The 27,108-nt window shown below is 49.9% G+C and overlaps 1 protein-coding gene across 1 annotated transcript in view; it reads left to right on the top strand.

The window, feature by feature from the left end:
* Window positions 1-27,108, top strand: part of ncor2 (nuclear receptor corepressor 2) — a 261,584-nt gene that overhangs the window by 100,801 nt on the left and 133,675 nt on the right. Inside the window, exons 6-11 of the mRNA XM_068006268.1 lie at window positions 7,546-7,659; window positions 8,350-8,406; window positions 14,219-14,271; window positions 18,894-18,960; window positions 22,542-22,714; window positions 24,775-24,865. Coding sequence (XP_067862369.1) covers window positions 7,546-7,659; window positions 8,350-8,406; window positions 14,219-14,271; window positions 18,894-18,960; window positions 22,542-22,714; window positions 24,775-24,865 — 555 coding nt within the window. The remainder of the gene's footprint in view (window positions 1-7,545; window positions 7,660-8,349; window positions 8,407-14,218; window positions 14,272-18,893; window positions 18,961-22,541; window positions 22,715-24,774; window positions 24,866-27,108) is intronic.

The following is a 27,108-nucleotide window of genomic DNA, read 5'->3' as shown; positions in this document are numbered from 1 at the left end:
ATGAAACTACTGGATTGTCGTAAAAACCCATCTGGTTCACTAATGTCCTTGAGGGAAGGAAACCTGCCGTCCTTACCCGGTCTGGCCTATATGTGACTCCAGACCCACAGCAATGTGGTTGATTCTTAATTGCCCTCTGAAATGGCCTAGCAAGACACTCAGTTGTAAAATCTCACTTAAAAAGAAGTTATAATAAGAATAAAACCGGACGGACCACCCGGCATCGGACACGACAAAGGCAAACCAAGCCCAGTCGACCCTGCTAAGTCCACCTCACTAACATCTGGGGACTTGTGCCAAAATTGTGAGAGCTGTCCCACAGACTAGTCAAGCAACAGCCTGACATAGCCATACTCACAGAATCATACCTTTCAACCAATGTCCCAGACTCTTCCATCACCATCCCTGGGTATGTCCTGTCCCACCGGCAGGACAGACCGACCAGAGGTGGCGGTACAGTGATATACAGTCAGGAGGGAGTGGCCCTGGGAGTCCTCAACATTGACTCTGGACCCCATGAAATCTCATGGCATCAGGTCAAACATGGGCAAGGAAACCTCCTGCTGATTACCACCTACCGTCCTCCCTCAGCTGATGAATCAGTCCTCCTCCATGTTGAGCACCACTTGGAGGAAGCACTGAGGGTAGCAAGGGCACAGAATGTACTCTGGGTGGGGGACTTCAATGTCCATCACCAAGAGCGGCTCGGTAGCACCAATACTGACCGAGCTGGCCGAGTCCCGAAGGACATAGCTGCCAGACTGGGCCTGCAGTAGGTGGTGAGCGAACCAACACGAGGGAAAAACTTACTTGACCACGTCCTCACCAATCTACCTGTCGCAAATGCATCTGTCCATGACAGTATTGGTTGGAGTTACCACTGCACAGTCCTTGTGGAGTCCTCAACATTGACGCTGGACCCCATGAAATCTCATGGCATCAGGTCAAACACGGGCAAGGAAACCGCCCTCCCTCAGCTGATGAATCAGTCCTCCTGCATGTTGAGCACCAGTTGGAGGAAGCACTGAGGGCAGCAAGGGCACACCCTCTGGTGGGTCTGTCCTACCGGTGGGACAGGACATACCCAGGGATGGTGATGGAAGAGTCTGGGACGTTTGCTGAAAGGTATGATTCTGTCAGTATGGCAATGTCAGGCTGTTGCTTGACTAGTCTGTGGGACAGCTCTCCCAATTTTGGCACAAGTCCCCAGATGTTAGTGAGGAGGACTTTGCAGGGTCAACGTGTTGTGTGGCACTACCACCGTGCTAAATGGGATAGATTCAGAACAGATCTAGCTGCTCAAAACTGGGCATCCATGAGGCGCTGTGGGCCATCAGCAGCAACAGAATTGTATTCCAGCACAATCTGTAACCTCATGGCCCGGCATATTCCTCACTCAACCATTACCAACAAGCCAGGGGATCAACCCTGGTTCAATGAGGAGTGTAGAAGAGCATGCCAGGAGCAGCACCAGGCGTACCTAAAAATGAGGTGCCAACCTGGTGAAGCTACAACTCAGGACTACATGCATGCTAAACAGCAGAAGCAACATGCTATAGACAGAGCTAAGCGATTCCACAACCAACGGATCAGATCAAAGCTCTGCAGTCCTGCCACATCCAGTCGTGAATGGTGGTGGACAATTAAACAACTAACGGGAGGAGGAGGCTCTGCAAACATCCCCATCCTCAATGATGGCGGAGTCCAGCACGAGTGCAAAAGACAAGGCTGAAGCGTTTGCAACCATCTTCAGCCAGTAGGCCGAGTGGATGATCCATCTTGGCCTCCTCCCAATATCCCCACCATCACAGAAGCCAGTCTTCAGCCAATTCGATCCACTCCACGTGATATCAAGAAACGGCTGAGTGCACTGGATACAGCAACGGCTATGGGCCCCGACAACATCCCGGCTGTAGTGCTGAAGACTTGTGCTCCAGAACTAGCTGCGCCTCTAGCCAAGCTGTTCCAGTACAGCTACAACACTGGTATCTACCCGACAATGTGGAAAATTGCCCAGGTATGTCCTGTCCACAAAAAGCAGGACAAATCCAATCCGGCCAATTACCGCCCCATCAGTCTACTCTCAATCATCAGCAAAGTGATGGAAGGTGTCGTCGACAGTGCTATCAAGCGGCACTTACTCACCAATAACCTGCTCACCGATGCTCAGTTTGGGTTCCGCCAGGACCACTCAGCTCCAGACCTCATTACAGCCTTGGTCCAAATATGGACAAAAGAGCTGAATTCCAGAGGTGAGGTGAGAGTGACTGCCCATGACATCAAGGCAGCATTTGACCGAGTGTGGCACCAAGGAGCCCTAGTAAAATTGAAGTCAATGGGAATCAGGGGGAAAACTCTCCAGTGGCTGGAGTCATACCGAGCACAAAGGAAGATGGTAGTGGTTGTTGGAGGCCAATCATCTCAGCCCCAGGACATTGCTGCAGGAGTTCCTCAGGGCAGTGTCCTAGGCCCAACCATCTTCAGCTGCTTCATCAATGACCTTCCCTCCATCATAAGGTCAGAAATGGGGATGTTCGCTGATGACTGCACAGTGTTCAGTTCCACTCGCAACCCCTCAAATAATGAAGCAGTCCGAGCCCACATGCAGCAAGACCTGGACGACATCCAGGCTTGGGCTGATAAGTGGCAAGTAACATTCGCGCCAGACAAGTGCCAGGCAATGATCATCTCCAACAAGAGAGAGTCTAACCACTGTCCCTTGACATTCAACGGCATTACCATCACCAAATCCCGCACCATCAACACCCTGGGGGTCGCCGTTGACCAGAAACTTAACTGGACCAGCCATATAAATACTGTGGCTACGAGAGCAGGTCAGAGGCTGGGTATTCTGCGGCGAGTGACTCACCTCCTGACTCCCCAAAGCCTTTCCACCATCTACAAGGCACAAGTCAGGAGTGTGATGGAATACTCTCCATTTGCCTGGATGAGAGCAGCTCCAACAACACTCAAGAAGCTCGACACCATCCAGGACAAAGCAGCCCGCTTGATTGGCACCCCATCCACCACCCTAAACATTCACTCCCTTCACCACCGGTGCACTGTGGCTGCAGTGTGTACCATCCACAGGATGCACTGCAGCAACTCGCCAAGGCTTCTTCGACAGCACCTCCCAAACCTGCGACCTCTACCACCTAGAAGGACAAGGGCAGCAGGCACATGGGAACAACACCACCTGCACGTTCCCCTCCAAGTCACACACCATCCCGACTTGGAAATATATCGCCGTTCCTTCATCGTCACTGGGTCAAAATCCTGGAACTCCCTTCCTAACAGCACTGTGGGAGAACCGTCACCACACGGACTGCAGCGGTTCAAGAAGGCGGCTCACCACCACCTTCTCAAGGGGCAATTAGGGATGGGCAATAAATGCCGGCCTCGCCAGCGACGCCCACATCCCATGAACGAATAAAAAAAAATGTTGAAATTGTGCCGTGTGCACCCAAGTCCAAGTCATTAATGTAATGCAGTTTATAGTTCATGTGTTTATCGGCGTGGAAATTCTGACAGGTTAATTAGGATATCTTATTAAATGCATATCATTGGAATGTATGCCAGGAATCGTATCTCAAACCAGGTCCCATTGCACTGACTTTTTCCAGTAAAATTATTGTCAGGAATTTCACTCCTTTAGTTTCAAAGTGATTTTCAGTAAACTGAAATGAGCAACAAACCATTTCCACCAATGGTCTGTCGAGAATATTAAAAACTCTTAAAGGTACAGGCCTGGAAGACCGGGGAGGAGCTCCCAGTGGGGTCACAGTGTCCGAGGGGATCCCTGGCCTGTCCTCACCCCAGGCCAGACACCTTATCACAAATGTGGGGCGCAGATTTGCAAAGCCAGAGCAGGTCACCAGCGCATGCAAGGGCACTGCCCCCACCCCCACATCAACACCGCCCCCACCCCCACATCAACACTCCCCCCACCCCCACATCAACACCGCCCCCACCCCCACATCAACACCACCCCCACCCCCACATCAACACCGCCCCCACCCCCACATCAACACCGCCCCCACCCCCACATCAACACTCCCCCCACCCCCACATCAACACCGCCCCCACCCCCACATCAACACTCCCCCCACCCCCACATCAACACCACCCCCACCCCCACATCAACACCACCCCCACCCCCACATCAACACCACCCCCACCCCCACATCAACACCACCCCCACCCCCACATCAACACTCCCCCCACCCCCACATCAACACCGCCCCCACCCCCACATCAACACCACCCCCACCCCCACATCAACACCGCCCCCACCCCCACATCAACACCACCCCCACCCCCACATCAACACCACCCCCACCCCCACATCAACACTCCCCCCACCCCCACATCAACACTCCCCCCACCCCCACATCAACACTCCCCCCACCCCCACATCAACACCGCCCCCACCCCCACATCAACACTCCCCCCACCCCCACATCAACACCGCCCCCACCCCCACATCAACACCGCCCCCACCCCCACATCAACACTCCCCCCACCCCCACATCAACACCACCCCCACCCCCACATCAACACCGCCCCCACCCCCACATCAACACTCCCCCCACCCCCACATCAACACTCCCCCCACCCCCACATCAACACTCCCCCCACCCCCACATGAACAACACCCACCCCCACCCGAAATTAAATAAAACAAATTGATATTCTGAACTGGAATGGAGCCTTTAATCTAACGTTGATCCATTGGCCGTGAGTGGAAGCTGTGACATTGTGTTTCTACATTTGGATCAATTCCGACCCCAGATTGAAGGTTTATTTTGTGAAACGCTTCACCGCTCTCTCGCTGTTCACCTCCGATTGATTCTAATCACACGGTCGGATTGGTGGAATGTTCATTTCATGGTGTCACTGAGAAGGTATTCCAGGAGGGGTGCTCTTAAAAGTTACTCCTCAAAATTATCGGGTTCACAGCATTGATTATCGATTGGGAATCACAGTATTGAATCACAGATTTATGAAGCAGACAGTAATAGTTTATTGACAACAATGAAACATACACTTTATAGCAGCATTTATTGCAAAACCTTCGAGTTAGCTGGGAAATTCAAAGCATGTTACAGGTCTGGACTCGATGTATTTAGTTGGTGAAAACCTTCAAATTCCATAGTTTCTGTTCTAACACCAATGTCGTTTACTGTCCAAACCGACCATCGCTTCCCACTGCATCTATATTTATAAAATAAACAAGCCTGTCTGATGATTACACTTTCAATCTTCTAACAGAAACTCACTTAACAGGCAAAAGCTAAAAGTTAATATGAAGAGAAATCAAAGCAGCAGTCCAATTAACCCTTTCCTTACCAAGGAGTAGCGTTGTCGTGTACACGTCCTTACCAAGGAGTAGCGTAGTCGTGTACATGTCCGTACCAAGGAGTAGCGTAGTCGTGTACTAGTCCGTACCAAGGAGTAGCGTAGTCGTGTACACGTCCGTACCAAGGAGTAGCGTAGTCGTGTACACGTCCGTACCAAGGAGTAGCGTAGTCGTGTACACGTCCGTACCAAGGAGTAGCGTAGTCGTGTACACGTCCGTACCAAGGAGTAGCGTAGTCGTGTACACGTCCGTACCAAGGAGTAGCGTAGTCGTGTACACGTCCGTACCAAGGAGTAGCGTAGTCGTGTACACGTCCGTACCAAGGAGTAGCGTAGTCGTGTACACGTCCGTACCAAGGAGTAGCGTAGTCGTGTACACGTCCGTACCAAGGAGTAGCGTAGTCGTGTACACGTCCGTACCAAGGAGTAGCGTAGTCGTGTACACGTCCGTACCAAGGAGTAGCGTAGTCGTGTACACGTCCGTACCAAGGAGTAGCGTAGTCGTGTACACGTCCGTACCAAGGAGTAGCGTAGTCGTGTACACGTCCGTACCAAGGAGTAGCGTAGTCGTGTACACGTCCGTACCAAGGAGTAGCGTAGTCGTGTACACGTCCGTACCAAGGAGTAGCGTAGTCGTGTACACGTCCGTACCAAGGAGTAGCGTAGTCGTGTACACGTCCGTACCAAGGAGTAGCGTAGTCGTGTACACGTCCGTACCAAGGAGTAGCGTAGTCGTGTACACGTCCGTACCAAGGAGTAGCGTAGTCGTGTACACGTCCGTACCAAGGAGTAGCGTAGTCGTGTACACGTCCGTACCAAGGAGTAGCGTAGTCGTGTACACGTCCGTACCAAGGAGTAGCGTAGTCGTGTACACGTCCGTACCAAGGAGTAGCGTAGTCGTGTACACGTCCGTACCAAGGAGTAGCGTAGTCGTGTACACGTCCGTACCAAGGAGTAGCGTAGTCGTGTACACGTCCGTACCAAGGAGTAGCGTAGTCGTGTACACGTCCGTACCAAGGAGTAGCGTAGTCGTGTACACGTCCGTACCAAGGAGTAGCGTAGTCGTGTACACGTCCGTACCAAGGAGTAGCGTAGTCGTGTACACGTCCGTACCAAGGAGTAGCGTAGTCGTGTACACGTCCGTACCAAGGAGTAGCGTAGTCGTGTACACGTCCGTACCAAGGAGTAGCGTAGTCGTGTACACGTCCTTACCAAGGAGTAGCGTAGTCGTGTACACGTCCTTACCAAGGAGCTACGTAGTCGTGTACACGTCCTTACCAAGGAGTAGCGTAGTCGTGTACACGTCCTTACCAAGGAGCTACGTAGTCGTGTACATGTCCTTACCAAGGAGTAGCGTAGTCGTGTACACGTCCGTACCAAGGAGCTAGCGTTGTCGTGTACATGTCCGTACCAAGGAGTAGCGTAGTCGTGTACATGTCCTTACCAAGGAGTAGCGTAGTCGTGTACATGTCCTTACCAAGGAGTAGCGTAGTCGTGTACACGTCCGTACCAAGGAGTAGCATAGTCGTGTACATGTCCTTACCAAGGAGTAGCGTAGTCGTGTACATGTCCTTACCAAGGAGTAGCGTAGTCGTGTACACGTCCTTACCAAGGAGTAGCGTAGTCGTGTACACGTCCTTACCAAGGAGCTACGTAGTCGTGTACATGTCCTTACCAAGGAGTAGCGTAGTCGTGTACACGTCCGTACCAAGGAGCTACGTAGTCGTGTACATGTCCGTACCAAGGAGTAGCGTTGTCGTGTACATGTCCGTACCAAGGAGTAGCGTAGTCGTGTACATGTCCTTACCAAGGAGTAGCGTAGTCGTGTACACGTCCGTACCAAGGAGTAGCGTAGTCGTGTACATGTCCTTACCAAGGAGTAGCGTAGTCGTGTACACATCCGTACCAAGGAGTAGCGTAGTCGTGTACATGTCCTTACCAAGGAGTAGCGTAGTCGTGTACATGTCCTTACCAAGGAGTAGCGTAGTTGTGTACATGTCCGTACCAAGGAGTAGCGTAGTCGTGTACATGTCCGTACCAAGGAGTAGCGTAGTCGTGTACATGTCCTTACCAAGGAGTAGCGTAGTCACATGTACATCCACTTCCTGATGTCAGATCGGCCAGAAGGCTTTTCAGAAATGTCTCTACTTTTCATTCATTGGCTTGTTTGTGTTTTTTATTTGACAGCAACAACTGGAAGCAGAAGCTGCAAAGCCGGCAGAAGCCGAGCAGCCAGTCTCCCCCCCACCGAGTGAGCAACGGCATCGCAGTGTGGTCCAAATCATTTACGATGAAAACAGGGTAAGAGATTAGTACACAACAGGAATGGGAGGCAATAAATCATGGGTGGAATCAGGTACCTTGTCAAACCGTTTATTCACTGCCAGACTTGTCAGATTGGGAAACCCTTCATGCGTGGGGCTGCCCTCGCCCGGTCCAATCATAGCTGGAGAATCACCTGCAATGGCTTCTCCTCCCACTCCAGCACCGTTACCTCGACTCCCCCAAGGATCTATCCTTGGCCCCCCTCCTATTTCTCATCTACTTGCTGCCTCCCAGCGACATCAAAGGCACTGAGGATTGGCTGAAATCTTCGCTCACATGACTGCACTGAAGGGGCACTCTCAGTAATGAGGTCCTCGAGGGAACTCGGGCAGGTTAGAAAGTGAGAGGGTGACAGTCACTCAGTGAATGGCGAGGAGCGATGAAAGATCAGTCTGTGAAAAGTTGTTGAAAGCAGATTTAATTTTCTATTTGGTTTTAACTGCCAAGCTTGAAATGGTGCGCCCGAGAAACCAGACTGTACGAAGGAGCATAGCCTGGGCCGCTATCGATGGACGTGATATTCCGAGACGAGCAGTTGGACCCATTTCCTGTGACGAGTCAGCTCTCCATTATCGTCGCTGGAAAGTGAAGTCTGTATTTGAGGTGGCTGTTGTACAACTTTCTGATGATGAAACTTCTTAAAAAAAAAAAATTCTTTTCCTGCAGAAAAAAGCAGAAGCTGCTCACAGAATCCTGGAAGGTCTCGGTCCCAGAGTCGAGTTGGTAAGTCTTGCCTCTGCTCATCGGCCTGATACACAACCAACCCGCTTAAATCTCTAGCCAGTGTGAAGTGTGCTTGTGTAAATTTAGATCAAGAACAAGCAAGCACGAAGCACGAAGCAGCTTTTGTACTATTGACAGGGCAGAGCTTTCAGGATCACCGCAGGACAATAGTGGCAAGGTTACATTTTCATTCTTCCATCTGCTCTCAATCCTGCACAGAATGTCCCATCATACTGAACAGGAGACCCCGAACGAACACTCATTTCCACTGCCACTGTTGGTGTATTTGTTGGAGAATTAAAAGCTGATATTTCAGCTTATTGCCCTGTCCTTCGTAGCGTTGTGAAGTCGGGAGTGGGTCAGAGGGAATGTGTTCTCTTCCTGCCGAACTATAACAGCCGATATATTGTGGAGGTTTTCCTGTAGCCAGTTGGACGGACAGTGTTGGTGTCTGTGTCACCCACACAGACTAACACCAAGGTACATCAGTGTCTCTCAATGAGCCTCTCTCATCTTCTGTACCTCTCCCAGTCTCCTCCGTCAGTCAGTCTCTCTCACACTCTCAATTTTATTCCTGTTAACGGTACTTCTTTCTTTATGTTTTCCTTTATCTATAGAATCATAGAATCATAGAAGTTTACAACATGGAAACAGGCCCTTCGGCCCAACATGTCCATGTCGCCCAGTTTATACCACTAAGCTAGTCCCAATTGCCTGCACTTGGCCCATATCCCTCTATACCCATCTTACCCATGTAACTGTCCAAATGCTTTTTAAAAGACAAAATTGTACCCGCCTCTACTACTGCCTCTGGCAGCTCGTTCCAGACACTCACCACCCTTTGAGTGAAAAAATTGCCCCTCTGGACCCTTTTGTATCTCTCCCCTCTCACCTTAAATCTATGCCCCCTCGTTATAGACTCCCCTGCCTTTGGGAAAAGATTTTGACTATCTACCTTATCTATGCCCCTCATTATTTTATAGACTTCTATAAGATCACCCCTTAACCTCCTACTCTCCAGGGAAAAAAGACCCAGTCTATCTAACCTCTCCCTATAAGTCAAACCATCAAGTCCCGGTAGCATCCTAGTAAATCTTTTCTGCACTCTTTCTAGTTTAATAATATCCTTTCTATAATAGGGTGACCAGAACTGTACACAGTATTCCAAGTGTGGCCTTACTAATGTCTTGTACAACTTCAAAAAGACATCCCAACTCCTGTATTCAGTGTTCTGACCAATGAAACCAAACATGCTGAATGCCTTCTTCACCACCCTATCCACCTGTGACTCCACTTTCAAGGAGCTATGAACCTGTACTCCTAGATCTCTTTGTTCTATAACTCTCCCCAACGCCCTACCATTAACGGAGTAGGTCCTGGCCCGATTTGATCTACCAAAATGCATCACCTCACATTTATCTAAATTAAACTCCATCTGCCATTCATCGGCCCACTGGCCCAATTTATCAAGATCCCGTTGCAATCCTAGATAACCTTCTTCACTGTCCACAATGCCACCAATCTTGGTGTCATCTGCAAACTTACTAAACATGCCTCCTAAATTCTCATCCAAATCATTAATATAAATAACAAATAACAACGGACCCAGCACCGATCCCTGAGGCACACCGCTGGTCACAGGCCTCCAGTTTGAAAAACAACCCTCTACAACCACCCTCTGTCTTCTGTCGTCAATCCAATGTTGTATCCAATTGGCTACCTCACCTTGGATCCCGTGAGATTTAACCTTATGTAACAACCTACCATGCGGTACCTTGTCAAAGGCTTTGCTGAAGTCCATGTAGACCACATCTACTGCACAGCCCGCATCTATCTTCTTGGTTACCCCTTCAAAAAACTCAATCAAATTCGTGAGACATGATTTTCCTCTCACAAAACCATGCTGACTGTTCCTAATCAGTCCCTGCCTCTCCAAATGACCGTAGATCCTGTCTCTCAGAATACCCTCTAACAATTTACCCACTACAGATGTCAGGCTCACCGGTCTGTAGTTCCCAGGCTTTTCCCTGCCGCCCTTCTTAAACAAAGGCACAACATTTGCTACCTTCCAATCTTCAGGCACCTCACCTGTAGCGGTGGATGATTCAAATATCTCTGCTAGGGGACCCGCAATTTCCTCCCTAACCTCCCATAACGTCCTGGGATACATTTCATCAGGTCCCGGATATTTATCTACCTTGATGAGCATTAAGACTTCCAGCACCTCCCTCTCTGTAATATGTACACTCCTCAAGACATCACTATTTATTTCCCCAAGTTCCCTAACATCCATGCCTTTCTCAACCGTAAATACAGATGTGAAATATTCATTTAGGATCTCACCCATCTCTTGTGGTTCCGCACATAGATGACCTTGTTGATCCTTAAGAGGCCCTACTCTCTCCCTAGTTACTCTTTTGCCCTTTATGTATTTGTAGAAGCTCTTTGGATTCTCCTTTGCCTTATCTGCACATGGCTCTCTCTCAGTCTCTCAGGATATCTCTCTCTGGTTCAATTTCTTCTTCGCCTTTTCTCTCTCTCTTCCCCCCCTCCCCCTCTTTTTTCTGTCTCTTTCACTCCTTCCTCCCTCTTTTGCTCTTTCTCCCCCTCCCCTTCCCCTCCACTCACCCCGCTCGCTCTCCCTCCGTTCCCCTCCCCCACTCTCTCTCCCTCCCTCCCTCCTCCTCCCTCCCTTCCCCCGCTCGCTCTCCCTCCCTCCCCCTCTCCCCCGCTCGCTCTCCCTACCCCCCTCTCCCCCGCTCGCTCTCCCTACCCCCCTATCCCCCGCTCGCTCTCCCTCCCTCCCTCCATCTCCTCCCTCCCTCTCCTTCCTCTCTCCGCCGCTCGCTCTCCCTCCCTCCCTCCATCTCCTCCCTCCCTCTCCTTCCTCTCTCCCCCGCTTGCTCTCCCTCCCTCCCTCTCCCCGGCTCACTCTCCCTCGCTCTCCCTCCCTCTCTCTCCCTTGCTCTCCCTCCCTCCCTCCCTCCCTCCCTCCCTCCCTCCCTCCCTCCCTCCCTCCCTCCCTCTCTCCCACTCGCTCTCCCTCCCCCTCCCCCTCCCTCTCTCCCTCCCTCTCTCCCCCGCTCGCTCTCCCTCCCTCCCTCTCTCCCTCTCCCTCTCCCTCCCCCTCCCCCTCCCTCTCTCCCTCCCCCTCCCTCGCTCGCTCGCGGGGAGATACACTCACAGGGACTGTCGCTGACTGGATGATCAGTGATGATTTACCTGCTTCCTGTCTCTAATTTGATGGTTGTGAGCAGGATTGTTGGTGACTCGGGCTGTGGCCCCGGTGCCCAGGCATTGCCCACTGATTATTTAATGAGCGACAGATCGATGTCAAAATACAGGTCAATGGGCGTATTTTTCAGTTTTATTTGATTCTGAGCCACACTCCGACAAATGGCTTCTGGGAGCGATTGTTCAGATTGATGGGATTGAGAAGGCTTCAAATTACAGTCTCACACACGGAGTAATCAGAGCTTTATTAACGGTGACGATCCCCCCACACGGACCCCCCCACACGGACCCCCCACACGGACCCCCCACACGGACCCTCCACACGGACCCCCCCACACGCACCCCCCCACACGCACCCCCCTACACGCACCCCCCCACACGCACCCCCCCACACGCACCCCCCCCACACGCACCCCCCCACACGCACCCCCCCACACGCACCCCCCCACACGCACCCCCCCACACGCACCCCCCCACACGCACACACGGAATCCCACCTTCTACTCTCGGCCACACCGAGTCAGCACAACAACTGATCCCTGTCTCGGCCCATTTCTTCGCAGAGACGTATCAAACCTCCGGCCAGTACAAGCAACGGAAACTGTTGGATTCCTTTCTACAGGTTAAAATACTGAACAGATTGATTTAAAAATAAAATAATCAGGAGGAAAAGCAAGGGCCGACTATTCCCTGCACATCAGCAATTTACACTAAATACAAACTGGGTCCCTGTTTCAAAAGAATCTCTGCTGTTTCTTCTCTCTGCAAACTCTTGAAAAGAGGGTCTCTAAACTCTTGAAAAGAGGGTCTCTGGTGACACTTACACACACTGTCCTTACGGGACCTGATACCACTTCTGCACATTAGCATCAAAGACGAACAGTAAACTGAAGAGCATTTGGAGGCTCCTGAATTCTCTGAATCAATGAGACAAGTGTAATGTTAACAGACTTCACCTCAGCAGGCGATGGGCCTGTGACCATTGGGTTTCCTGTTGGAATTCCCCCCCCAGACTGTTTTGAAAATTACTGTCCTGTCTGACAAGCTCGACCCATTAACATTTCAATGCCCACAATCGAAGTTAATTATTTATCAGCTAATTTGTGGGTAGTTCGCAGAGCTGGACTCAGGGAAAAGAGCAGCCTCCTGGAATCGGACAAAACCCAAAGGGAGAACTTTTTTGTCACATTTGTAACCAGATTACACATGAATGGGAGTACCTCGGATCCACTGTGTGTGGTTATATTACTCCACTGTGTGTGGTTATATTACTCCACTGTGTGTGGGTTATATTACTCCACTGTGTGGTTATATTACTCCACTGTGTGGTTATATTACTCCACTGTGTGTGGTTATATTACTCCACTGTGTGTGGTTATATTACTCCACTGTGTGTGGTTATATTACTCCACTGTGTGTGGTTATATTACTGCACTGTGTGTGGTTATATTACTCCACTGTGTGTGGTTATATTACTCCACTGTGTGTGGTTATATTACTCCACTGTGTGGTTATATTACTCCACTGTGTGTGGTTATATTACTCCACTGTGTGTGGTTATATTACTCCACTGTGTGTGGTTATATTACTCCACTGTGTGGTTATATTACTGCACTGTGTGTGGTTATATTACTGCACTGTGTGTGGTTATATTACTGCACTGTGTGTGGTTATATTACTCCACTGTGTGTGGTTATATTACTGCACTGTGTGTGGTTATATTACTGCACTGTGTGTGGTTATATTACTGCACTGTGTGTGGTTATATTACTGCACGAGTAATAATCCAGAGAACATGAGTTCAAATCCCACCCTGGGCAGTTGGAGAATTTGAATTCAGTTTTAAAAAATCTGTAAATAAAAATCTGGTCTCAGTAAAAGTGACCGTGAAGCTGTCGGATTGTCGTAAAAACTTAACTGGTTCACTAATGTGCTTTATGGAAGGAAACCTGCCGTCCTTACCCATCTGGCCTATGTGTGACTCCAGTCCCACATCTTAATTGCTTTATGAAGTGGCCCAGCGAGCCCCTTAGTTAAGGACAGCCGGGGATGGGGAACGAGTGCTGGCCTTGCCAGTGATGCCCACATCCTGAGAATGAATAAAGAATAAAAATGTTATCGATGGAGTTGCCAAAGGAGTTTTCTCTATTGCTGAGAAATAAATTTAGTTTTTTCTGTAGATTTTTTTTTGCAGATTCACCCATCAAATTAAGGGCTGGCTGTGATTTACATGGGGGCAATTCGGTGAACGCTAACTCGGTTAATTGGAAAGATAGAAAACCAGCAGGTTAACCAGACTAACTACTATAATTAACCAGACTAACTGCTATAATTAATGAATCAGCTATGAAATTTACAAATGGCAGGATAATGAATCAGCTATGAAATTTACAAATGGCAGGATGAAATATTTGGATTGCATTATACTGGAGCTGTGCTCACACAGGATGTCTCTCCTTTCTTCATACGGAGCTGAAGTTTGGAGATACACCACTCTAGGGGGTACCACGTTCAAGATGTATTTAAGGACAGAGCCGGCTGAACAGGCCCTAATTTGTATTGGTTTTGCTTTCAACAGCCGTTATATAATCAACCCTCCGACACCAAGCAATACCACGAGAACATTCAAATGTGAGTACGGAATTATTTAACAGATTTTCTTACATTGACCATGATGGGATTTTGTTGCAGGTTTACAAATCACTTCGTTCTGGAGAAACTTACTTTCAAAAGAATCAGTAGAAAGGGTGACAGGAGAAAACATTCTGTTTCTGGTGAGAGACAACCGACCAGAAACATCACAAGAGAAACATAGCGCAAAGTGTGGTCAGTTCCGAGATTAGGCTTATAGAATCTTGCAGCACAGAAGGAGGCCATTCGGCCCATCCTGCCTCTTTGAAAGAGCTATCCAATTGGCCCCACCCCTCCTGCTCTTTCCCCACAGCCCTGCAGTTTTTTTATTTTCAAGTATTTATTCAATTCTCTTCTCAAAGTTATTATTGGATCTGCTCCCACCGCCCTTTCCGAGGGTGCATTCCTTTACATTCAGAGTTATTTTGGAAAGAACATCTGTCGTGTTTTAGAATGTTTTGACCATTTTTTGACAGAAAGGATTTGAAAATGAGGGTTACTGTTAATGTTTTTTCCTACACAAAGTTTATTCCCACAGGTTTAAAAAAGGTGTGTGAATGAAAGGTCTTAAACGGAAGTTGTTTTTTTTTCAAAAAATATACTTTATTCATAAAATTTGCAGCAATACGTACAAAACAGTTTCATATCACATTCCAAACATAATACAGATTATACAATTTGTAGATTACATCAAGTACAGTTCAATGAACACATTGTACATAATTACATTGCATTACACTCAATACAGATTATTGATTACAGATTCATTACAGGTACATTACAGGTACATTACAGATTCGTTACAGGTACATTGCAGCAATTTGAATTTTACATTCTGCCCGAGGGGGTTTTTCCCTGATTGCAGCCCCTCGGTTTACAATGGCGGGAAGGCTCCAAACGGTTGCCTTTCCCCACAGAGCCTTTGCGGCGGCCGCACCCATCCTCAGTGCGTCCCTGAGCACGTAGTCCTGGACCTTGGAATGTGCCAGTCTGCAACACTCGGGCGAGGACAGCTCCGTGCACTGAAAGACCAGCAGGTTTCGGGCAGACCAAAGGGCGTCTTTCACCGAGTTGATGGTCTTCCAGCAGCAGTTGATGTCTGTCTCGGTGTGCGTCCCCCGGAACAGCCCATGGAGCACAGAGTCCTGTGTTACGGAACTGCTCGGGACAAACCTGGACAGATACCACTGCATCTCTCTCCAGACCTTCTTTGCAAAGGAACATTCCAGAAGGAGGTGGGTGACGGTCTCGTCTCCACCGCAGCCTCCTCTGGGACAGCGCGCGGTGGCGCTGAGAGTCCGGGAGTGCATGAAGGATCTGACGGGAAGGGCCCTTCTCACCACCAGCCAAGCTCGGTCTTGGTGCTTGTTTGAGAGCTCTGGCGATGAGGCGTTCTGCCAAATGACATTGACAGTCTGCTCGGGGAACCAACCGACAGGATCCACCATCTCCTTTTCCCTCAGGGTCTCGAGGACGTTTCATGCCGACCACTTGCTGATCGCTTTGTGGTCAAAGGTGTTGTTTTGCATAAACCTTTCGACGAAGGACAGGTGGGCGGAACGGTCCAACTGGACGGGGCATTCCGTGGCAGCGTGGCCAGGCCCATCCTTCTCAACACCGGGGACAGATAGAACCTCAGCACGTAGTGACACTTTGTGTTTGTGTACCGAGGGTCTACACAAAGGTTGGGCATGCCTTTCCCCCCTTTCTCCGGAGATTTGTACATCGTGACCCTGCGGACACGGTCCATTTTTGATCTCCAGATAAAGTGGAAGACGGCTCGGGTGACTGTCACGGCGCAGGAGCGAGGTATGGACCAGACCTGCGCCACGTACAGCAACACCGAGAGCACCTCACACCTGATGACCAGGTTCTTGCCCACGATCGAGAGGGATCGTCGATCCCACAGTCCCAGTTTCTGCTTAACCTTGGCAATACGCTCCTTCCAGCTTTTGGTGCACGCCCCGGCCCCCCCGAACCAGATCCCCAGCACCTTCAGGTAATCCGACCTGACGGTGAAGGGGACAAAGGATTGGTCGGTCCAGTTCCCAAAGAACATGGCGGAAGTTGTTTTCCCTAGAGACTAAACTAGTGATTGATTAGCTTGTATGGGTAATCAAAGATCATCTTGCATTCATTCTGTGGGAAACTCCTTTGTCTGTCTGTGGAGAGAGAGATAAAATGCAGAGACACAGGGATACGGAAACAAGCTTTTGAAACAGCAAGGCTTTGAAGGTAGTTGGGGTTTGTTAAAGGGAAAGCTGCAATTGCCTTGATTGAGGCAAAGAGGTTAGAAATGTTGGAGGAGAGTTAGAAGACATCTTGTTTGAGTCAAGTATTGTGGAGAAACATAGTATATTCCTTATTTTGTATCATTCTGTAAAGATAAGTTGTGCTGATTATGACTGTTGCTCTGTACGTTTGCTCGCTGTGAAACAAGGCAGGTTAACGACTCATACGCAACCTCGTCTCAACAAGTGTTTGCTCGGTCTGCCTTTGGAGAGATTGAAGGAATTATCAGTGGAAAAGGCATGAATATCCAGTTCAGGGTCCGGGGTTTTATTGTTACACCCCCAGTTTTTGCTATCGATATGGAGTCATCTCCCACTGCTCCGACACCACTGATCCCGAGGAGGCATCGACAGCCAAACGAAATTTGTAAAAACATCTGTAAAATGGTATTCTGAATAGAGACAAAGAATTTCTGCCAGAAAATGGTCGGTTAATGCTTGCAGAAACGATATTTCAGAGAGTGAAGGGTTGGGGTATGGTTTATGAGGAAAAAGGAGAGATTAATGTTGAGCTGACTGGGTGGCGGGAAGGGGAGGAGATGGGAGAAGGGCCCGAGAGGGCTAAAGAGACGAGAAAAAAAAAAGATGGAGTTAATGGGCTCGGGTCCGGAGCAGCAGCCAAAAGAGGCACGCGATTGAACGCAGAGGAAATTTCAGGTTACGGAGGCATGGCAGAGATTAGGAGAGATAGGGCAAGATAATTGTTTAAATTCAGTCCAATGTTCTGAAAATATTACACTGTACAGAAAAGAATTCACTAGTGTGACTGATTGGATTTAATCAGTTCCCCTCGTGGGACTTCAGCCTTATTGAAAATGGGACCCTTGAGTTCCACCTTAATCACTGTCCCAATTAGTCTCCTGTGATTCTATAAATTATTTGATCTTCTGTATTTTCATGGGTAAATTTGATTAAAGGGCATGGTTATTACGTTTAGCTTTGATCAGTCGACATTTTCCTCTTGTTTCCCATTTGGCCTATTCGATATGGTTGAATCTTATCTCACCACACCTCGCCCACAATGCTCCGAGCCTCTACGTTCTTTCATCCATTTTTCTCAGGTTTTATTTCTGAATGTGTTGCTAGAGAAATATGGGCTGGAAAACTCAAATTAGATTTGTTTCTCCTTTTTGTGGTTCACCCATCCTTAAACCCACTACAGTCTCTCATCAAACACAAAGGCACCTCCTGCCACTCTGTGCTGTTCTTCAAAATGAATGTGAGTGTGATTGCAGGAAGTTGCAGATATATAAACGTATAACAGAGTTAAACCCTGGCTCTAGGACTAATGGTCAGATTTCTTTTTTTTGCAAGTTTTCAATGCTGGAACATTTTGAGGGACCTTGCTCTGTAGTTTACTTTAGAAAGTGTGAGATTTTGTTGGTAATCTCAGTAAAGACTTTGGCTAAAAGTCTTTCAATGATAAAGTTTGTGAACGGTGAGGCCATTTATTGCAAAGAAATAAACCAACAAACTAATGAGAAAGAGTTCGACTAAGGATAAAGATTCAATGAGTAGGACTTTCCTTCAACATCCAGGCAGTGTGAGGTGGAGATGTTTGTACTTTGTTGCACTGCTTCTGTTAGTTGTGTCAAAGTAAAATCATCATTGAAATAGGTGAAGGGTCAGTGTTCAGCCTCAGTGTACCATGTGGATTACAGGCGTGTGATGCTGTGTGCACGGGCGTGTGATGCTGTGTGCACGGGCGTGTGATGCTGTGTGCACGGGCGTGTGATGCTGTGTGCACGGGCGTGTGATGCTGTGTGCACGGGCGTGTGATGCTGTATGCACGGGCGTGTGATGCTGTGTGCACGGGCGTGTGATGCTGTGTGCACGGGCGTGTGATGCTGTGTGCACGGGCGTGTGATGCTGTGTGCACGGGCGTGTGATGCTGTGTGCACGGGCGTGTGATGCTGTGTGCACGGGCGTGTGATGTTGTGTGCACGGGCGTGTGATGCTGTGTGCACAGGCGTGTGATGCTGTGTGCACAGGCGTGTGATGCTGTGTGCACAGGCGTGTGATGCTGTGTGCACGGGCGTGTGATGCTGTGTGCACGGGCGTGTGATGCTGTGTGCACGGGCGTGTGATGCTGTGTGCACGGGCGTGTGATGCTGTGTGCACGGGCGTGTGATGCTGTGTGCACAGGCGTGTGATGCTGTGTGCACGGGCGTGTGATGCTGTGTGCACGGGCGTGTGATGCTGTGTGCACAGGCGTGTGATGCTGTGTGCACAGGCGTGTGATGCTGTGTGCACAGGCGTGTGATAGAATGTTGCTCCTCAGTGTAGCTGTTGGCTGCGGTCAGAACCTGAAATTTTTGTTTTATCTTTCAGAAATCAAGTAATGAGAAAGAAGTTGGTTTTATATTTCAAACGAAGAAACCATGCTCGGAAGCAGTGGGTGAGGCAACTTTTCCTTCTTCATTTCTACTGACTTTCTTTTTATTTATCATTTATCACCATCTTGGTTCTCATGTGTCGTATAAGCGGGGCTCGGGGTGGGGGGGTGAGGGGGCGGGGCTCGGGGTGGGGGGGTGAGGGGGCGGGGCTCGGGGTGGGGGGGTGAGGGGGCGGGGCTCGGGGTGGGGGGGTGAGGGGGCGGGGCTCGGGGTGGGGGGGTGAGGGGGCGGGGCTCGGGGTGGGGGGGTGAGGGGGCGGGGCTCGGGGTGGGGGGGTGAGGGGGCGGGGCTCGGGGTGGGGGGGTGAGGGGGCGGGGCTCGGGGTGGGGGGGTGAGGGGGCGGGGCTCGGGGTGGGGGGGTGAGGGGGCGGGGCTCGGGGTGGGGGGGTGAGGGGGCGGGGCTCGGGGTGGGGGGGTGAGGGGGCGGGGCTCGGGGTGAGGGGGCGGGGCTCGGGGTGGGGGGGTGAGGGGGCGGGGCTCGGGGTGGGGGGGTGAGGGGGCGGGGCTCGGGGTGGGGGGGTGAGGGGGCGGTGCTCGGGGTGGGGGCGGGGCTCGGGGTGGGGGCGGTGAGGGGACGGGGCTCGGGGTGGGGGCGGGGCTCGGGGTGGGGGGGTGAGGGGGCGGGGCTCGGGGTGGGGGCGGGGCTCGGGGTGGGGGCGGTGAGGGGACGGGGCTCGGGGTGGGGGGCTCGGGGTGGGGGTGGGGGCAGGGCCCGGGGTGGGGGGCGGTGAGGGGGCGGGGCTCGGAGTGGGGGCGGGGCTCGGAGTGGGGGCGGGGCTCGGAGTGGGGGCGGGGCTCGGAGTGGGGGCGGGGCTCGGAGTGGGGGCGGGGCTCGGGGTGGGGGTGGAGGGCGGCGGGGTGGGGGTGGGGGCGGGGCTCGGGGTGGGGGGGGTGAGTGAGCGGGGCTCGGGGTGGGGGGCTCGGGGTGGGAGCGGGGCTCGGGGTGGGGGTGGGGCTCGGGGTGGGGGGGCTCGGGGTGGGGGTGGGGGCAGGGCCCGGGGCGGGGGGCGGCGGGGCTCGGGGTGGGGGTGGGGGTGTCGGGGGGCGGGGCTCGGGGTGGGGCCGGGGCTCAGGTTGGGTGTGGGGGCGGGGGCGGCAGGGCCTGGGAATGGGGGTGGGGGCGGGGCGGGGCTCGGGGTGGGGGTGGGGGAGTGGGGGTGGCTGGGGCCGGGGTCGGGGTGGAGGCAGGGCTCGGGGCGGGGGGGTGGGGTGGGGGCGGGGCTCGGGGTGGGGGGGGTGGGGTGGGGGCGGGGCTCGGGGGTGGGGTGGGGGCGGGGCTCAGGGTGGGGGGGTGAGGTGGGGGCGGGGCTCAGGGCGGGGGTGGGGCTTATACTCACTCAGTTTCAATTGTGTCCTTTGTTTTTATGGACAGATAATCTTTTCACTAAAATACAAAGTTCATTCACCACCTCGAGCATTATTCAAATGCATTGCAAAGGAAGTGAGGTCTCTTACTGAAAGTTGCCAAGGAGCACAGGGAGAGAGATGTGGATATTTCTGGGGGCCAGAGTCTGGTTTTTGTGGACATAAAATACCTGCAGGATGGGGTAGAAAAAGAATAATGACCTGAACTGACTGTGTGGTCGCCCCTGAGATTACATCGTGAGTGCAGCTCGGGCAGTCTGATCTCAGAATGGTCTGTATTGCTGATCAGTTACCTTCCTGATAAGGGCCTGCCTTGTGTTTCCAAGGGGAATTTGACCTTAACTTATAATCGTGGAGAAGTTGAAAAGCACCATGTAATCGTGGCCCGTGACACACCAACATTCGCTGAAAATGGAGGAACAACAATACTGAAGCTTAAAGATGCTGCAAGATTCAAGGACTGCCTTCTGGATTGGGAGAATGAGCTTCCACTCAGATTTACTGGACTGATTCAGTTGTGTTGAGCAAAATGCTACCTCCCTTTGTAGACCAGGCGAGTTCTCTTCGCTGAAGGTCATTAGTGGATTTTTACGACAGTCCAGCACATTCCGTGGTCACTTGTCTGGTTCCAGCCCCCAAATGACCAATTTGTTGAATTCAGTGACACAACTTGCTGATTTGATCTCTTGACCTCTGGGTTGGGACTGCTAACCCAGTGACCCCTACGGACCATGCTGCATCTGTCTGCTCGGCTCATGGAGGAAAAGCAGTTGCTTTTATTGTATTCAGTGTGGGCCAGAAAAAAAGATGAGAGGAATCCCAAAGGGATTGAGAGTGAGGTTGGTTATCAACACAGAAAGGCAAGAAATAAACACAAACAGTAAGATTCAGTGACATCATCCAATTTGCCTTGAGTTGGGAGTAGTTAATTTAATTATTAATAGTTGTGAGATGTGCTGCCTGCATCAAGATACAAAGACATCTAAGAAGATTACATAGAATCACAGAAATGACAGTGCAAATTGAGTCCATTTGGCCCATCGTGCTTGTCCCATTGCTCGGTCTTCAGCTGGGGCTGTTTAGTTATTGCAATTCCCTGCTCGGCCCATATTCAGTTACATTCTTTCTATTTGAACATTTATTCAGTTCCCTTTTCACTGATGTTCCAGTCTTTCCTCAGTCGCCCCTTGTGATAAATAAATCCCTGTTCTAATAATTCTGTGTGTATGAAACCATTCCTTCTGTTCGTGTTCTCATCACCACCAGATGTCTATCTTATTTTTATAATAAGAGTAGTAGCAAAGTCTGATGGTGACATCAACTGGCAAAAGATTGAGGCTGCACAGACCATAATATCAGCATTTGCACTGCGGACATGGAAGGAACGTTGATTTGGCTGCAAATGTGATCGTGTTTCACCTTCTCAGAGATGTTTTGTGAAGATCTACAGTTTGTTTCTAAGAACGATATAAATGGCCATCTGTTTTACTGTTGTTATTTGTCCAAAATGGACCTGAAACGCAGGGAATGTTTGTGGAATCATTTGCAGGAGCACAGCGCTCGTTCATGTTGGTCTGTGCGATTAGGGGACTCCTTGAAACCCAAAGCTGCAGCATTCAGAATGTCGACCAGGAACACAGACTGACTGTGGTTAAAGCAGTTGAAAGGTCACTTGGACTAGTTCAGTGCAGCAGAAATAGTTGACTATTCTCAGGAGCTGTTAGATTATGATTAACTTGCCAAAATTGGTTGTGTCCTGTTTTTCTTTGAACAGCTTAGAGTGACTTAAACTTTGTGAATTTAACAAGAAACAAAGGAAATATTTTTCAGTTCCTTTTTTAAGATTTGTTTTGGTGAATAAACTTTGCCAAAACCAAGTCATTTCCGTAACTCCTGGTCATGGTTGGAGCTGCAGCCCTGCTCTGGTGAAGGTGGAATGGTTTGGACGAGATGGAAAAACAGATTCTCTGGCTGAACACTCTGTACCATTGGCAGAAAAAAGGTTTTGACCTTCCTTCACAACACATCATTTTCGTCAGACAGTGATTGGGTGGAGAGCGTTTGTGGAAAGAGGTATTTAGAGATGGGTTACTGCCTCGAACAATTCACTTCATTTAGCGAGATATCAATGTCAGAGGTCACCTGCCAACGTTGTGTTGTGAGCTGAAGTGAAAGTGGATTGCTTTGTCTTATCTGCTGTCCTTCCATCTTTCTACAGGAACAGAAATTCTGCCAACGGTACGACAGACTGATGGAAGCCTGGGAAAAGAAGATTGAGCGGATTGAAAATAATCCCCGCCGACGGGCTAAAGAGAGCAAAGTGCGAGAATACTACGAGCGGCAGTTTCCAGAGATTCGCAAACAGCGAGAGCTGCAGGAGCGTATGCAGAGGTACAAATATTTCAGACATTGAATGTTTAGGTGTTCACTGTTTAAAACAAGGACTTCCAGGAGTTGTCATTTCTGCTCGAGAGCACAAACTGCATGTCCAGTGAAGAGGGAATGAGCTGACTGTAGGGTCAGAAATGAATATTTTGCTGCCAACAAGAAATCAGATCTTCACTTTAAAGATTTATCACTCCCCTAATGTTTTTGTACTGGCATTTTCAGCTTTTCTACTGCAGTCAGGACTGGCTTTTAACGTAAGTTGCTGTGTAATGTGAGAATCATAACCTGGAGTCAAGGATAGGGTTTAACAGTTAGCGAGATCTCTGCTGCTAAGGTACAAAGTGCAGAACCTGTCAGGAGGCTTTGATAAATCAGTTCTGAATGAAAATATTATACTGAACACCTCAAAAGCTACAAAGTTTAACTCTTGTGTAGTCTGATTTCTGAATGATGTGATTATATCTTGCATATTTTTAGCAGGAGATTGACAGCAATTATTCAGCATTAAACACTGCACCTGTCGACACTTGCAGCAGGATTTGCAGTTTTTATACTTTGATCTTGTATATTTCATATACAAATAGCGAATGGTATGTAGTTTGGTGCCTTGGGATGTTGTGTTTGGTTCCGATTCATGCTTAGATGGAGTTTGTTATTCTTCAAGGATTTCTATGGTGCTGTACTCTAACACATTTCAAAGAGACATGTTGTCTTGGTGATGTCAGTGTTCTTTGACAGACTTTGCTTGCACCTTGCAACGTTTCAACAACCAAAAACATCTGCGATAACATGCCAGTATATAACGCATTTAAATATAATAAACGTCCCAGTGCTATATGTCAGCCGTGGCTCAGTGGGTAACTCTCTCGGCTCAGAGTCAGAAGGTTGTGCATTCGAGCCCCACTGCAGAGACTTGAGAACAAAATCTAGGCTGACACTCCCAATGCCAGTACTGAGGGAGTGCTGCACTGTCGGAGGGTCAGTACTGAGGGAGCGCTGCACTGTCGGAGGGGCAGTGCTGAGGGAGCGCTGCACTGTCGGAGGGTCAGTACTGAGGGAGCGCTGCACTGTCGGAGGGTCAGTACTGAGGGAGCGCTGCACTGTCGGAGGGTCAGTACTGAGGGAGCGCTGCACTGTCGGAGAGGCAGTACTGAGGGAGCGCTGCACTGTCGGAGAGTCAGTACTGAGGGAGTGCCGCACTGTCGGAGGGTCAGTACTGAGGGAGTGCTGCACTGTCCGAGGGTCAGTACTGAGGGAGTGCTGCACTGTCCGAGGGTCAGTACTGAGGGAGTGCTGCACTGTCAGAGGGTCAGTACTGAGGGAATGCTGCACTGTCGGAGGGTCAGTACTGAGGGAGTGTTGCACTGTCGGAGGGTCAGTACTGAGGGAGTGTTGCACTGTTGGAGTTGTCGTCTTTTGGATGAGACATTAAACCGAGGCCCTCTCAGGTGTACGTGAAAGAGTCCATGACACTATTTGAAGAGGAGCAGGGGAGTTCTCCCCAGTGTCCTGGCCAATATTTATCCCTCAACCAACATCACTAAAACAGATTATCCAATCATAATCATTTGTGGGATCTTGCTGTGTGCAAATTAGCTGCTGCGTTTCCTACATTACCACAGTGAGTGCACTTCAAAAGTACTTCATTGGCTGTGAAACACTTTGGGCCGTCCTAAGGTGGTGAAAAGCACGATGGAAATGCAAGATCGTTCTTTTTCATTTTTCCTGTTAGTCCCATTGATGTTGGATAAAAGGCACTGTTAAACCTGCTGAATCTACTCGGGCTGCAGCAGCTAATCCGTGGAACAGTGAGTGAAGCTGTCAGCCATGGTGTAGACATCACTGCGGAGAATAGTCACAGCCTTGTTCTCTCTGAGGACAGTCGACCACTTCTCTTGACATAAATCATTTTGGACTTATGCCCGTTAGAACTAAGGTACCGGACAGCAGTAAAATAGGAGCAGGTGATTGAGTTTCAGCCTCAATGGGAGTTGACCCTTGGGGACAGCAATAGAACGATCTCTGTGTGAGATTTGATTTTCTTTCATGTGCTTTCTCAGCAGGGTGGGACAGAGGGGCTGCAACCTCTCGGCGACTGTAGCTCGCAGTGAACACGAAATTTCAGAAATTATCGATGGACTTTCAGAACAAGAGGTGAGCTTTTAATGTGAAGGCAGCTTTTACTTTGCAGGGATCACGACCGTTCACCTGCACCATGACACTGGTTTTGGTCACGATGTGTCTGCCCCGGTTGGATCTGCAAGGGCTGGAGAGTGTAATATTACAACCAGGAGCTCCGGTACACTGTACCACACATGGTGGGACCCAGGGAGGGACAGCACTGCCTCCTCACCACAGATTCTCCCATCTCAGCAATGCTGCTTTAGGGAGACATTGTGCAGTGGGTAACCTCTCATCGTAGAGTGAGAGGGTCCGTCAGAGACAGAAATGCTGGAAACCATGGAATAGATTTTGCAGATCGCCTGCCCATCATAGAAACTGCCCGGCAACGGTAGTGCAGTTGGTTAAATTACTGGAATAATAATCCAGAGAACGTGATCCCACCCTGGGCAGTTTGAGAATTTGAATTCAGTTTAAAAAGAATCTGGAAATAAAAATCTGGTCTCAGTAAAAGTGACCATGAAGCTGTCAGACTGTCGTAAAAACCCAACTGGTTCACTAATGTCCTTTGGGGAAAGAAACCTGCCGTCCTTACCCGGCCTGGGCCTATATGTGACTCCAGTCCCATACGAATGTTGTTGACTCTTAACTGCCCTCTGAATTAACCTCAAGACACTCAGTTAAGGTCAACGAGGGACAGGCAATAAATGCCGGCCTTGCCAGCGACGCCCACATCCCGAGAATTAATAAAAAACAACCTCTTTTTGTTACACACCTCAGTGAGCCCTGACTTTGTCACCTCATTATTTAAAATCTGGTCGAATATATTTAACATAAACTTCATAAGTGACTTCCTCTCATTGGGCACTGAGTCCCACAGGGAGAAGGGCATTCTGGGATCTTCCTGTGCATTCTGTCTTCAACATCTGGGTCGGACTTTGACCTTAAAAGGGCCCTGCAGCTGAAACAAAGACGATCTTGTCTTTCTGCTGTTCGGTGAGAAGCCCTGAGGTGGGGAAGCTGTTTAATGGGAAAGAAAGAAAGGAAATTTACTGAAATTACTGAATCAACACGAGTGGCTCATTTGATGTCAGCAGATTTTCGGAGGGGGGTAGAGAACAGGGAAGGAGCAATGAGGGGCTTGTGGGGTCATTTTGGTTACTTATTTTATGCATTGAGTGTTCATTCTAAAAATAAAGAAAACCTTGTTGATCTCCCAGCACTGACTGCTCCGACAAACTAATCACCATCTCGGAATTCTACAATAAAAGCTGGAAATCTTTGGTATGAAACTTCACATTCCTCTAGAAACTTGGAGCCCACCCCTCCTGTGGCCTGTTTGGTTGGTTCTATCCTCCCATTCTCTGTTCAGTCCTGGATTAGTCCATGAGAGGGAGGGAGCCACATAACCAAGTAATAAATGGCAAAATGTACATTCACGATTTGGAACCATAGTGTGTTACAGCTCAGTACGAGGCCATTCGGCCGAGCATGTCTGTGCCGACTTTGCCAGAACAATCCTAAACTAATCCCACTGCCCCACTCTCTCCCCATAGCCCTGTATCAATCCTAAATTAATCCCACTGCCCCACTCTCTCCCCATAGCCCTGTATCAATCCTAAACTAATCCCACTGCCCCACTCTCTCCCCATAGCCCTGTATCAATCCTAAACTAATCCCACTGCCCCACTCTCTCCCCATAGCCCTGTATCAATCCTAAACTAATCCCACTGCCCCACTCTCTCCCCATAGCCCTGTATCAATCCCAAACTAATCCCACTGCCCCACTCTCTCCCCATAGCCCTGTATCAATCCCAAACTAATCCCACTGCCCCACTCTCTCCCCATAGTCCTGTATCAATCCCAAACTAGTCCCACTGCCCCTCTCTCCCCATAGCCCTGTATCAATCCCAAACTAATCCCACTGCCCCGCTCTCTCCCCATAGCCCTGTATCAATCCCAAACTAATCCCACTGCCCCACTCTCTCCCCATAGCCCTGTATCAATCCCAAACTAGTCCCACTGCCCCTCTCTCCCCATAGCCCTGTATCAATCCCAAACTAATCCCACTGCCCCACTCTCTCCCCATAGTCCTGAATCTTTCTCTGCTTGAAATATTTATCCAGTTTTCCCTCAATAGATTCAATGATCTCTGCCTCAACCACTCCCTGTGACCAATCATTCCGTACTCTGAGTAAAGAAATTTCTCCGAATCTCTCTCCTCACTCTCTGTGATGATTTTAAATTGTTGTCCCCTCGTCACTGACTCCCCACCA

This window comes from Heptranchias perlo, chromosome 25 (genome assembly GCF_035084215.1).
Source record: "Heptranchias perlo isolate sHepPer1 chromosome 25, sHepPer1.hap1, whole genome shotgun sequence".
NCBI lineage: Eukaryota > Metazoa > Chordata > Chondrichthyes > Hexanchiformes > Hexanchidae > Heptranchias > Heptranchias perlo.
The sequence above is the reverse complement of the archived record's forward strand: the minus strand, read 5'-3'. Positions and strand labels throughout refer to the sequence as shown.